Source organism: Equus asinus, chromosome 29 (genome assembly GCF_041296235.1).
Source record: "Equus asinus isolate D_3611 breed Donkey chromosome 29, EquAss-T2T_v2, whole genome shotgun sequence".
NCBI classification, from domain to species: domain Eukaryota; kingdom Metazoa; phylum Chordata; class Mammalia; order Perissodactyla; family Equidae; genus Equus; species Equus asinus.
Window position 1 is genome coordinate 16,334,457 of NC_091818.1, and position 13,126 is coordinate 16,347,582.

At 39.7% G+C, this 13,126-nt stretch overlaps 1 protein-coding gene across 33 annotated transcripts in view; it reads left to right on the forward strand.

Annotated features, from left to right (window-relative positions):
* The window catches only part of PARD3 (par-3 family cell polarity regulator), a 612,530-nt gene that overhangs the window by 387,086 nt on the left and 212,318 nt on the right, over window positions 1-13,126 (forward strand). For 17 of the 33 annotated variants that reach the window (XM_044762268.2, XM_044762266.2, XM_044762270.2 and 14 more), the window contains 2 exons: window positions 757-927; window positions 9,522-9,672. In XM_044762268.2, the coding sequence (XP_044618203.1) occupies window positions 757-927; window positions 9,522-9,672 (322 nt within the window). Of the gene's footprint in view, window positions 1-756; window positions 928-9,521; window positions 9,682-13,126 lie in introns of all 33 variants that reach the window. The other 16 variants (XM_070501262.1, XM_070501252.1, XM_070501261.1 and 13 more) reach the window with 1 other exon arrangement.

Here is a 13,126-nt window from a genome sequence, read left to right on the forward strand (position 1 = left end):
AGAGAGCTCCTCCATGTCTGCCGTCTCTCAGTTGCCTTCAGCTCAGAATAATCCTGTGCCAATGTGGTGTATTTGGGGTAGCAATTCTAGCGCCCTGTAACACTTAGTCAATGTTTTCTCAAATACCTCATTCATGGTCAAACAACTAGCAGAAATCTCTGTGATTTCTCATTTTGGGACGGAATCTGTAGCTTCAACTTCCCTTTTTTTGTCTCACAAAATTTACAACCCAGTCATTCAGGCTAAAGGAAGATAATCTATGCAGACTTAGTTTAGGTTCTGGCACAGAGCTGTCATAGAGCCGAGGTTAATCTTTCCCCCGCCCCGTCCCCTGCCTGTGGGTGGGTTACCCCATTTCCCAGTCTAGAGAAAATTTCCCGGCTGTTGGTTAAGGGGCACTTCTCTGCGATTGTCTAATAGCCTTGAGCTTCCGCATGTCTTGGGTTGTAAATAACCTCTATGGGTGTCTCTGGAAGCGAGAAAGTAATCACTTTGTGTCCTTCGAATTAGTATGCTATTTTGGTAAACAGATTATGATAATGACTTGATTTACAAATGTATAAATGATTGAAATAGACAGAGGCTGCAATGGCTGCTTAGACACTATTATGCTGGTGCTCAATTGGGCATAATCCATTAGGATTAAAGCCTTTTTTCTTTTTCTTTGCTGTTTTTATTTTTTTTAACAAAAGAGAAAGCAACTTCTTTTATAACAGACTACTTAATAGCACTTATTTTTACCTGCTTTCTTCCCAGGATGGAAGGCTTCGGGTGAATGATCAACTGATAGCAGTGAATGGCGAATCCCTGTTGGGCAAGACGAACCAAGACGCCATGGAAACCCTCAGAAGGTCCATGTCCACCGAAGGGAACAAGCGAGGAATGATCCAGCTCATTGTCGCAAGGCGAATAAGCAAGTGCAATGAGGTAAAGAATACAAAATAAAAAGACAAAAGGCGCTGGCATTTGAAATTGTAGTAAGGCTAAGTTTCTGTCCTAACATTGGACAGAGAATGGCAGGTCCTGGGACTTCACCTCAGAAGCCTGTAAATTATCTTTGCTTGCTAGACTTTTATTGTTTTGTCAGCAGCTTGTGCTTTTTCTTAGTTTTGTGATCAAAATATTCCTAAGTGTGCATTAATGTTTCTATTGCCAACTCAGCACATAACACTGGCATCTTAAAGGCATGGTTAGCTGGGATCTTTTCTTGAAAACCCTCCTGCCCAGAGCCAATAGTTTCTCTTCTATTCAGCAGGGTAGTACCTGGGAGGGAGAAAGAATGAAACAATTGCTTATTCATTTGTTCATTTTGAATGGGATGCCTCTTACAAAGTCACTAAGGGGAGACTCTGTTTCTCCTGTGGCGTTGTCAAAAGTGTAAGCTCCCTCCATCACCCGTCTCCCCCTTGTCCTTCACTGGGGTTTCATTTTTCCCCTTAAGTGCCTGCCTTCTCCGTGGTGTCTATTGCCGGGGCATAGTGCGTCTAAATATCCACTGCAGGAGGTAATTAGGTGTGAGTAGGCAGGCTGTCCTCTCCGGAGAGTATAATCATCTATTTTCCCAAATAAGTAGAAACATACCTTCTTGTATAGCACGGCATTTGAAAACTGAAAAGAAATTATATATAGATTTGATGATTAATATTGGAATCTGAAAAAAACACAAATTTTGTAGATCTATTATAAATTATGTACCATCTGTAGAAAATAGGTGGGACCTGATAATTTACAGAGCAAAGCTTGTTGAAAACGTAAAGTTTGTTGTTTTTGCTTTTATTGCTGCTCAGATCCCCACGTTTTTAAATCAACTAAGAGAAGATCACTAGCAAATCTTACAAACTGAAAATTGTATCTAACTTGTTTGTGTTTTTCTTAATTGTAAAATCTATGTTTAATAAATGTGTAAAGCAAGCTTTCCAGGTTGTGATGATCCTTCATCCAATCCTATAATATAATCAGATTTTGCAACAAAAATGTAGTCTTGACCTCAGTGGGTCGTCAGTCTAGAGGTGACCAGTTTTTGAAAGGTTATTGACCATTGATTTTTATTTTTTATTTTTTTGGTGAGAAAGAGTTGCTTTGAGCTAACACCTGTTGCCAATTTTCCTCTTTTTTTGCTTGAGGAAGATTAGCCCTGAGCTAACATCTGTGCCAGTCTTCCTCTGTTTTGTTTGTGCGATGCTGCCACAGCATGGCTTGACGAGAGGTGTAGGTCCACACCTGGGATCCAAACCTGTGAACCCAGACCAGCTAAGCTGAGCACGAACTTAACTACTATGCCGTGGAGCCATCCCCCCATTGATTTTTGTTTAATATTGTTTTTATTTTCCAAATGGAGAATGAGTTAACAATAATTCTCCAACATTTCTACAACAAGAAAACAATGTAACTGTAACTGAAAATCTCAGAGGGGAAAACAGTGGGGCACAAAAACATTGACTTTTACGAGATAAGTGTAAATGCTAGTCCCTCAGAGTAGGCTACTGGATTGGTTTTCTTGAATAATAATTTTTACTGGTTGCCAAATCATTAACTGATCTTTTAACGTAAGTTCTGCAAAATCCTACAATAAAAAATTCTCAACAGTAAGTTTACAAGACACAGTGGTCTTTATTGGGTCTTTTTTCAGAAACTGAATAACTTCACATTTCACAGAACGGTATTCATTTGGCAGATTTTTAGTGAGCATCCACTATATTCAGAAAATGTGTTAGATCCTGAGATACGGTGGTGCATAAAACAGATGGGGCCCTTCTCTCATAGAACTTACGTTCTACTGGACAATATATCATACTCTTGGTCTCTTTAAAAGCAAACTCAAATTTGTAACACTTTCTCAAAGTCTTCCTTTGGGGGAAAACACTGAATGTTATAGGGACTTAAAATGTAAGAAATGTGCTGAAGTTCAGCATCCCGAACCCAGACGTGCTTGCCTCACATTCAGATTATTCCGTATTGTTCTCCAAACAGTAGCAAAGCAAACCTGAACCAGCCTGAAAATGTTTTGATAAAAGCACTGATTCTGTTCCCTGTTGTCGCATAAAAGACATGAAATTGGAATCCCACTGAAATCTCTTTCTGTCTCATTCACTTCTGCGTGTGAATTTATGTGAATGAAATGATTTAAGTGGGGGAACAGCTGCGGTAGACAGTAATAGACTTTAATATTCAAGATTCCTTATGGTATCATTTTCATACATTGCTGGTTATTACTTTTTCTTAGGATAGAGTAAGCTTATAAAACGATTATATCAAAAAAATCTTATCACAAGTGCTGTGCTTTCTTTGTAATACTGGCGAGAAGCCTTTTGTACTGACAGGGTTTAACTAAAGAATTATATGAAGACAGAAGAGCTCGGTTCAGCTTCCCATAAGGCATAAGACATGATTTTGCTGCTCTTGTTCTTACATTATATATTACCTCTGGAAAAACGTCTTGCTGAGTTACCGGAAGGGCATGTGTAAATTATGTTACAGTGAATATTCATATAAGCAGAGGGCATCTTGTCATGAATGACCTCAAGCCAAAATAATGTGCTTGAGTTCTCTCCTTCCGGGTCCGTTAGTTAGCTGTGTAGTCCGGTCTTTGACAGTACCTCAAAACTACATTTTAGTAACCCATCTTTAAATCAAGGGTTTGCTTACTTAATTTCAAACTAGAGAAACTGAGAATTTGCAAAAGAAAATCTTTAGTACTTTGTCATATCTTTCCTTGCCCTTATTTGTGCTGAGTGCTGTACATTATTTTAGTTTTTTTTAAATTTGTTTATCAAATCTCCATGCTAGGTACCATCTTGCCGTGCGGTTCACAAGTATTTGTCTGTATACGGCACCGCACCTTTGAGACGTTCTCTGGAAGGTGTTTCTCAGTCTGCTTTACTTGCCCTTTCAGGAGTCTTTGAACAGTGGCTCATTCTTGAATCATTTCTGACCATTTTTCTCTCTCCGTTTTTCTCCTCCTCCGCTCTGGCTCTTCTCTCTCCTCGAAGCTTCCTCTTTCCTGCTATTCTATTGGTCGTGTTTCTAGGCGTTCTTCGGGGCTGGTTCTTCTTACTCTGCGCATGCTCCCTGAGGGACTTCAGATGCCACCTGTTACGATGAATCCTGTAACTCTGTTCCCACCTCAGGACTCTATTCTAGTTCCAGAAATCCACCTGCCCATAGAGCTATTCACTGGTGTGTCTCTCAGGCACCTAATTCTTAAGGTGCCCAAAACTATTTACGCTTTTTCCTGCAAAACCAGTTCCGCCTTGAGGTACTTCATCTGCCCCGTTCCCCCTTCTCCCTGTAAGGGCTCCACCACTCCTTCGGCTGGAGAAGCCAGAGAGCTGGGATCACTCTTGGCCTCTCAGATGCCTTTGCTATCCCCGTTGCCTCTGCCTGCAGAATCTCTCTCTTCTCAGCCCACTTTTTCCCCCCACTCTGCCCTCGTCCAATTCCAGGCCCTGCCGTCTCCCCAGGCTCACTGCTGTGGCTCCCCGGAGGATTTCTCTGCAATCAGGATTTCTCTCTCACTCCCTTCTCTACCCTGCAGTCAGGCAGATATTTCTACAAAGCAAATCGATCATGTCACTCCCTGCTGAAACCCCTTCAGGAGCTTTGCATCCTCTCCAGGATAGATGCCAGTCTCCATCACATGGTGCAATGGGACGTGCGAGAACTGGCATCTGTCCCCTGCAGCCTGTTCCTGTGCAGTCTCTGCTCTAGCTACTCTGCACTACGTGCAACTTCTCAGACGCATGCTGCTCTCTCTCCGCTGTAGGTTTCTTGCATGAGTCCAGTCCACCCCGTCCTAGCACAGACAGCCTTTGGATTTTGGTTTCTCTCTCTAAAGTGTTTCCATAGTCCCACCTACTTACCTTCACTCAGCACTATCACACTGTCGTGCTTCTCTCTTTGATTCTGTTTCCTGGGAACTGTAAATTCTGAGATGGCTGGGGCCTCGTCCTCCTGCCGTGCTCCTGTCTCTCTCCATCACTGGTGTCCAACCCAGGGCCTGACACTTAAACACGGACTGAATGACAAGGAAAATAATCCTGGAAAGTCTAGCGTTTTTAGAAGGAAAAGAGAATTTAATTACTATTGGAGGCTAAAGTTCTAAGGAAACCATCAGGCAAGGTAACGAAATGAATGCTTTTTGACAGTGTTTCTTGATTTGTGTAGCTTTTCTTGTATCTAATGCTCTTACTCAAGTAAATTTAAAAGCATTTCCTAATCAATAATCGTTTCTTTAAAAAAAAAGAGAGAGAGAAATGGCATCCCCTTGTTTTGTGCTCCTGAAAGATGGGGTTGACCTTTTTGGAGAAAATTCCTTAAGTCCCAGCATTCTTTTCCATTGGGAAGAATACACAACGCAAGAGTCAGAAACACTGGTATTGCTTACCAAAAGGGAGACTTTGCTGAGGAATTTGAAGGTGAATGGAGGGAAATGGGAGTAAACACCGGATGTTGTTCCTGGAGTATTGAAACTAGCCTATATATGAGAATTATATTGATTTTAAATAGTGTAAGGAAGTGAATATTTGTAGACATTACTGTAGTTTCACATAGCTTCCAGTTGTTTCATTATTCAACACATCTATGTTAGACGCGACTTTCTGTAAAGGCTTGTCTTGGTACCACAGAGCATGTGACAACAGGTGAGCTTTTGTCTTAGGCCGCATAGGAGGAGGTCTAAGGATTTATCATCAGGACTACATTAAAATGAGTTCTCTCTCCAGGTTTCTTCCTCTTAGAATTAGAAAGCCGTGTTAGAATTGGAAGGGGCCTAAGGTATCACTTAGGATTCTCTTCATTTCATATATTAAGAAATAAATGCGGAGAGGTCAAATGATTTGCTTAATGGCTGCAGGGCCAAGGTAGTGGCAAAGTAATTTAGAAGCAAGGTGTCCGTTCCTCTTATGCATGGGAGCGGGTCTAACTGCCTGTGGTCGTGTTGTTAAGGCAGTTTAACTTCTGGCTGTGCTGGGAGGTAGCATAGAATGAAAGCATGGGCTTTGGCCTCAGACAGAGTCAGTTGCATTCTGGGTCTGCCACAGGCAGGCAGAATGCCTTGGGGTGCTGACTCCATCTCTCTGATCCTTGCTGTCGCCCACATGGGAATGTGAAGGAATTAAATGCAGGAAAACAGAACCTGAAACTGGACCCTGAAACTCCGGCCTCCCCTCTCCAAAGCCTGACCCTGTCTTTTATTTGTTGCTGTGCGTTTACCTGTTCTTTGGATTATACAATGTGTAGTTGTAATTTAGGTCAAAGTTCTCTTCATTCCAGCGCTGTGCTGTGCCCCCCGCCTTTTTAAAGCCCTACATCCACGTCGCCTAGTGTGTGTAAGTTCTCTAAACCATTTTAAGGAAAATCTGAGTCATTCACTCAAAAATGAATTTATTCATCCACTTATTCACCCGGTGCTTGCTCCATGCCAGGCATTGGGGATAAAATAGTCTAAACCCATAAAGACTGAAATATTAAATAATAAGATCGTGCCAGTTACCAACTAGGACTCAGTTTTAAGTTTGCTGAATGGAATGAGGGCCACATCTATGCCAGCTTTTCAATGTTTATAGTAGAGATGGTGGGATGTGTTTTCTTTATGTGAAAGATATCATTCGACTGAGTAATGCATACTTTCAACAATAGGAGATTTTCCTAAACCCCACAGAAATCATGTTAGTTTTTTAAAAGAATCCAAGATTTTAACTTTTCCTAAGAAAAGAAGAGTACGCCAAGTATATAATGAAAAGCATATTCATTGGACAATACCGTTTTTTGTTATTAAATAGCATTTGTTATTTTCTGGTTATAAAAGCAATATGGTCATTTGAATATTTTTTTAAGAGCATACTATATTGACATTATTTTTAGATATTGAGATAATTCCCAATTTTTATACCTTTGTAAATAGAGCTATAATAAATATTGATTCACGTAAATCTGTGTTATTCACTTAACTTATTATTTCCTTAGGCTAGTGACCACAAAGTGGAATAAATGTCCTGGTCAAAGAGTATGAGAGATTTTTTGACTCGTGATAAGCATTTCCACGTTACTTTGGGAAAAGACTGTATGGCTTTACCCTGCTACCAATATGAGTTACTTGAGCAACCCAGAGCCACTTTTTCTTGAACAGGTGGAAAGGCTTTCCTGTTTTCCTAGGGGTAGAGCTGAGGGGGTCAGCCCAGCTGCCTCCTTAGGACTGAATGAAGTTGGATTGAAGAATGTTTTTACACTTTAAACAACAAACAGCGAAGTGAAACTTGCAGTTCTTTTATTTTAGTTTCTTCTAATTAAGCTTAATTTTGATAAGTTTCTGTATAAGGAGCCCGCAAGGACCTGGGAGCAGCCCTGGTTGCAGAAAGTCTGGGCTGCCCTTCCAGGCATGCCTGGCTCTGTGCCTCCTCCTCTGGGCTGCCATAGCCCCACTCTGACACATTTGTCTTTCTTAAACTCATTTTCTTGCAACAAAAAAATCATCAAAAGATTTAAAACAAAAGTGTGTACCTCAATCAGATTTTTTTTAAAAGAAATTAAAAAGCATTGTATCTTCTGTTAAATATTTATGTAGCAGGCTATTGATGTCTTCATTTAAATCTGTCTTTTGAGATGCAAATTGGACATGGTTCGAGGTAGGGGAGGGGTAGACTCTCCCAGGAAAATGCTCAAGTGCGAGGCTCTTTCTGAACAGGCGTCTTATTGTTTTCCTCCAGAAAGCCTGCATGTGCTATTTGTTAATGGAATTTTTATTTGACTTTGTAAAATTCTAAAATAGCCTCTTGGGATATTTAGGGATTTTTTTCTTGAAGGAGTTTTATAAAGATTTTATCATGTAGGAAATTGCAGAGTTATATGGTTCCATTAAATCTATTTGTTAAGCAAACTTCCGGACATGTTGTCTGTCTTATGATAAAGGATCGTATAGCAAGCAGGGCTTGTGTATAGAGACTTGAATAGCAGGTGTTCTATTTCTTTAATGTATGTGCTCATCTAAAACATTCAGAAATACTTATTCTTAAAGGTAGAGGGTCTTGGTGTTGTTTGTTTGTGTTTTCCTCCCCAGAGTACCTTGGCGTTTGGGATAGTGTTCTTTCAGAAAATGTTCTTTAATTTTTTTACATCAGAGACAGTGGATATTTAATTTACGTTTCAGTAAAGCTGTCAGTTGTAATCTGCAACTTAAAAAAACTCATAAAACAAATCCTCATTTCACAATTTAAACCTTATTGAGTCTAATTCGCCAGCGCTGCAAGTTTATTATTCTCCTGCAGTTTGACGGGCCTCCAATTGTAATTGTGTTGACCCTTCAATGCATTAACTCTCCCCAGTGCTTATCAAACTGGGGGAGATAAGTCTGCAGTTCGGAGCTTCATTAAATATCTCATTTATATTAAACAGACGATAGCTTCTAACAAATAATAATTTGTTCAGGCAGTGGCACCGCCACAGTTGTGGTTTCGTCTTCTTGGAATGTGCCATCTTCTGTCTTCTCTCCCACTCTGCTGTGTTGTGCTGCCGCACCCTCCCCTCCCCCCCCCCAGCCCTCTGTGCCTCTGGCTGCAAGCCAGCACACAGGCACGCAAGACATTCGTCCATGGGGTTAACCCCAGAGCCCGCATTGGGAGGATCGTAGTTAAGTGTGCTTCGTTCCTCCTTGAAGCGGATTTGTTTCAAGGCCTTACTAACATAGGTCCTTATTTGTATTATTTTCATGAAGAATATGAGTAATAATGCACAGCTGTTTTAAAGAATGCCACATACTATTTTAATTCATTGTGATAGAAATTGTCCAGTATTCTTAGCTTATTTAGTAGATTGTGTATGTTTATGAAATATGCATCTTTGCCTGCCTCATTAGAATATCGGTCCTTACTTCTGTATTGTTTGTGTGCTGTTAAAGTGCTTCTCTCAGTTACTCACTGTCTCATACTTAGGATTAGAATAAGAGAATAGGATGCTTATTCCTAATTTCCAGCAGAAGAACTTTAAGCTTGGTCTATTGTTCAAGACACATGAGCTGACAAGTGATCTTTAGGTCTTATGGAACAGGTCGTAGTTACACCAGCACACACACACATGTGTGCTAATTGTTAGGTATATTTATATACGATAGGCATAAAAAATACAGCTAAGTTGCAGCTTCCATCCTGATAAAGCATGCCTTGTGCAGAGCAACATCTCATAAAGAATTCTGAATTAAACCATAACTTAAATTGACTTAAGCAGATGCTAACAGTCAAATTGAAAAACTAAGCAACAAGATAAGTTTGAAAAAAAATAAGCTTTTAATATACATATTTTTCCTCCAGTGGTTAAAATCTGACAGAACTTCGTGGGAGGCACAGTGTAAAGAGGCCAGAAAGTTGGTCATTAGGCAGAGCTGTCATCACAAATTATTTTGGTACAGGGTGAAAAGTTCTAGTTCATTTGGTACCCAGTTGGATACAGGCCTTGGGCGAGTTGTTATAATTCCCTCATGCTGCTAATGGGCCTCCAGCACTGATTTTCCCTCGTTCCCCCTTTCCCCATAGCTAAAGTCACCTGGGAGCCCCTCTGGACCTGAGCTGCCCATTGAAACGGTGTTGGACGATAGAGAACGAAGAATTTCCCATTCCCTCTACAGTGGGATTGAGGGGCTTGATGAATCACCCACCAGAAATGCCGCACTCAGTAGGATAATGGGTGAGTCAGGTAAAACTCTGTTTATCCCGTCTTATTTTTATGCTTTCACTGGTTCACTGAGAGGTTGTTAATGTAATATTAATGTAAAGGAAGCCCATGTTTTCAAGAGGAAAAAGAGCAAGTTCATTACAATCATTCAGGAAGTGTTAATGTGGAGAGAGTAAATCAATACATCGATTTTGTTAAGTGAGTTTTAGATTGTGTAACATGGGGGAAGAGAAAAAAAAAGGAAGGGATCACGTAGAAATGTTTTCCAGTGTTCAAGATATTCTTAGGTTGTTTGAGATAGTGAGTGAAGCTGTGTTTTTAAAAAGTCAAATTTAGTGGTTTATGGCAAGCAGGGTTCAAAAGTTACCATCGTTCGCAGTAGCACGGTTTGGAGGGAGAGGAAGAAATGTATGTAGACATATATATAGCTGTGTATGGCGGAGTCACGTTTGTTGGGTTTGTGCTTAATAGAGGTTACCATATTTTAATTGCATCTCTACTTTTTCAAATCCTGCGTTTTAAAATCCTGAAAGTAGTTTTTTGCATCCTTTGTCTGGATTCAACACCATCCAGTCTGCATGGCCCCCAGTGGGTAATGAGGTCATTAGCACTTGCCTGGTGGCAGCTCAGCTTCCGCTAACAGAGCTTGTTAATAAAGACTTGCTTTGCTGCAGGAGTGGTTGGGTTTACTGAGTTGCTCATCTTGGGATTAGCTTGTGAGAGTTTTCAAATTTAAAACATAAGAAGTTGTTCTGATTAAAATAGCACCTGACATGGAACACTTTTGTGGCTGGTATGTTTTGTAAGTCTCAAATATGAAATAAAACCCTAAATTTCACTCCATTTTGATTACATTTAATGCGGATTTAATACAATTCAAGTTTCCATTATGAAGCTTCATTGGAACAAGAATTGATTTCGTTCATCATTGGAGGTTTATGGAAAGCCTGCTGTTGGCAAGACCTGGTGTATATGCCTTTACTGTAGATAGAAAAATGAGTGAGAAACAATCTCTGCCTCCAGAGAACTTTCTACTGGATGTGATAGGAAAAATACAGAAACATGGCTAGTAGAATTTTCTGTTCTTCTAATCATTCTAGCTTTCTAGTTCGGAAAAATTGCTAAATTCTCAATTTTTTATTTTACACATACAACTTAGATGTGCCAGCTCTCAGGTTTTGCTTTGTCAACCTCTTTCTTTCTGTGTGCTTGGCATAGGTGAAAGTAGGGGAAGGTTGCTAAAGATGTCGTACACTTGTTGGGTGACAGGCGTTGTACATAGTTTGTCACATGAATCTTTGCTTATTAATGATCCCTGGCTTCACTGCTCTTGGATTTTCCATACTTTCTTGGTTTTGGTGTAAAAGCTTATCTTTGTTAAATGCTTTTTTTATTGATAAAAATTCAGACCCCTTGAGAGAGAGCGTGCATGTGTCCCTGGATCTGTGTGCATACAAAGTGATATGCTGTAATTTCCCCTCTATTATAGGAACATAGGACTTGCCATACTGAATCACACCATTGGTTCACCAGCTCCTGTAACCTGCATCCTGCCTCCAATCCCTGATGCTTCAGAGGAAGGCGAAAAACTAAAACTAAAAAAAAAACCAAAAAAACCCCAGAATTCACCTAGTGACCTTTTTGAAATGCTGTATATATGGATTGAGAATTTCTTTGTTTTCTTCGTAGTCTGTTGCCCTGATTTTGTTAGCTCTGGCTTTGTTAGTCCTCATAAGTTTGCATTATAGTTGGCGTTGTCTTCCCTTCCTCCTGCTAGAGATGTAATGGACTTTTGAAACTCCAGATGCTTCCCCCAGGGCAGTGCCTTTCCTCTAGCTTTGTGCTTTGAGATGTGCTGTGCGTGCCCTTTTGGGCTTGGAGGTGACAGACTTTTTACCCTTTGATGGTAGGCCACATTGATATTGAATGATTTGGATATTTTTTTAAGACAGTTTTTTATGTGTTGTACTGGAAACTAGGGATCCCATATAGTTTTATCCTGAGAAATGTATATGCTTAATTTGATTTATCTATAGAGTTTTGCAAATTTGAGAATTCCTCTGTCTTTCTCAGTCCCTATTCCGGTATCATTGGCCCTAAGAAACAAATACTGTTTAAATCAGTTCCCACTTAAAGTTAGAAATCCTGCGAAAGATATTAGCTTGCAATGAAATACCAAACAAGGTACCAAATGTAAGATATTAGAGCACTGAATTTCTATTGACCTAACCCAATAGCAATAGTATTTACTGATTTGCACAGTATCGAGGTGCATGGAACCTTCTGAGACAGATCTTGTTGGTTAATGGTTATCTTCTAGGTGTTCGGAATAAGTCCTGTGTAGACACTCATGGAGATGGTAGTATTTACTTTACGATCTGCTATGATTCAAAAATAATTTTGTATTGGAATTCCAGCTGATTACATTAAGAAATTATTAATTTTATGCAGGTAGGATGAATTTTCACATAGAATATTCCTCATGTCAGACTCCAGACCAATGGGAGCTTTGAGGCTTTCTGATTCATTTCTGTGGGAACACGTTCCAGGAGAGAGCTTCTAAAAAATAGACCATAAAGCAAGAGATGTTGGAGTTGGAAGGATGTCAGATGTCATCAGCCACACTTTCCCGCTTAACAGATAAAGGAACAAAATCCCAAGATCCCGTGATGATTTTTGTTTCATGTTGTTCTTGGCTATTTCCTGTTTCTAAAAATAGTGTTCTCTGGGGAATACTGAGATCACACAGTAAGTGTTAATTGGTGACATTTATTCTTTATTAACACCCATTTATAAATATCCACATTCCATTCTGGCAACCACTGTGCTCTAAAAATCAAAGAAGTGGACCTTTGAAAGAAACTTACAGATCATATACTCCAACCTACTCATCTTCTGGTCAGGGGAATTAAGGACCAAAGAAATTAAGTGACAAGTCTGAAGCTGCAAAGTTTCTGTGTTTCTGAACCAAAATGACGATGTATATTTTTCTGAGTCATGGGTCCCACATTACTCAAACCTGATTGATCTTGGCTTACGCTGGGGTCAGCCAGAGTTGTGAGCAAAGGCAAGATTTCTCCAAATGTTATCTGTATTGGCTGACTTTACGCTATTGTGGATTTTAAAAGAGTAATCCTGGACAGTCATCAAAAAGAAAGCTGTAGGGAGCCTACATAGGATTGCTTCCTTTTAAAAGCCTTAAAAATATTCTACAAATTGCTGACTGTCTTAACTAATAATAATAACAATAATAATAATAGGCATAGCTAATTTAACCAACATGTTCTCGTCATAAAATACATCACAAGTTGACATTTGAGAGCATGGAGCCTTAAATTTTTTCCAGGTTTTTTTATCTGAAGAATTTTTCTGTTTAAAGCAAAACCAAAATGCGTTATATCCATTTCAGAATTTAATCTCAATAGTTCCTATGTTCATACATTTGTGGTGAGTTTAAAAAGTAAGT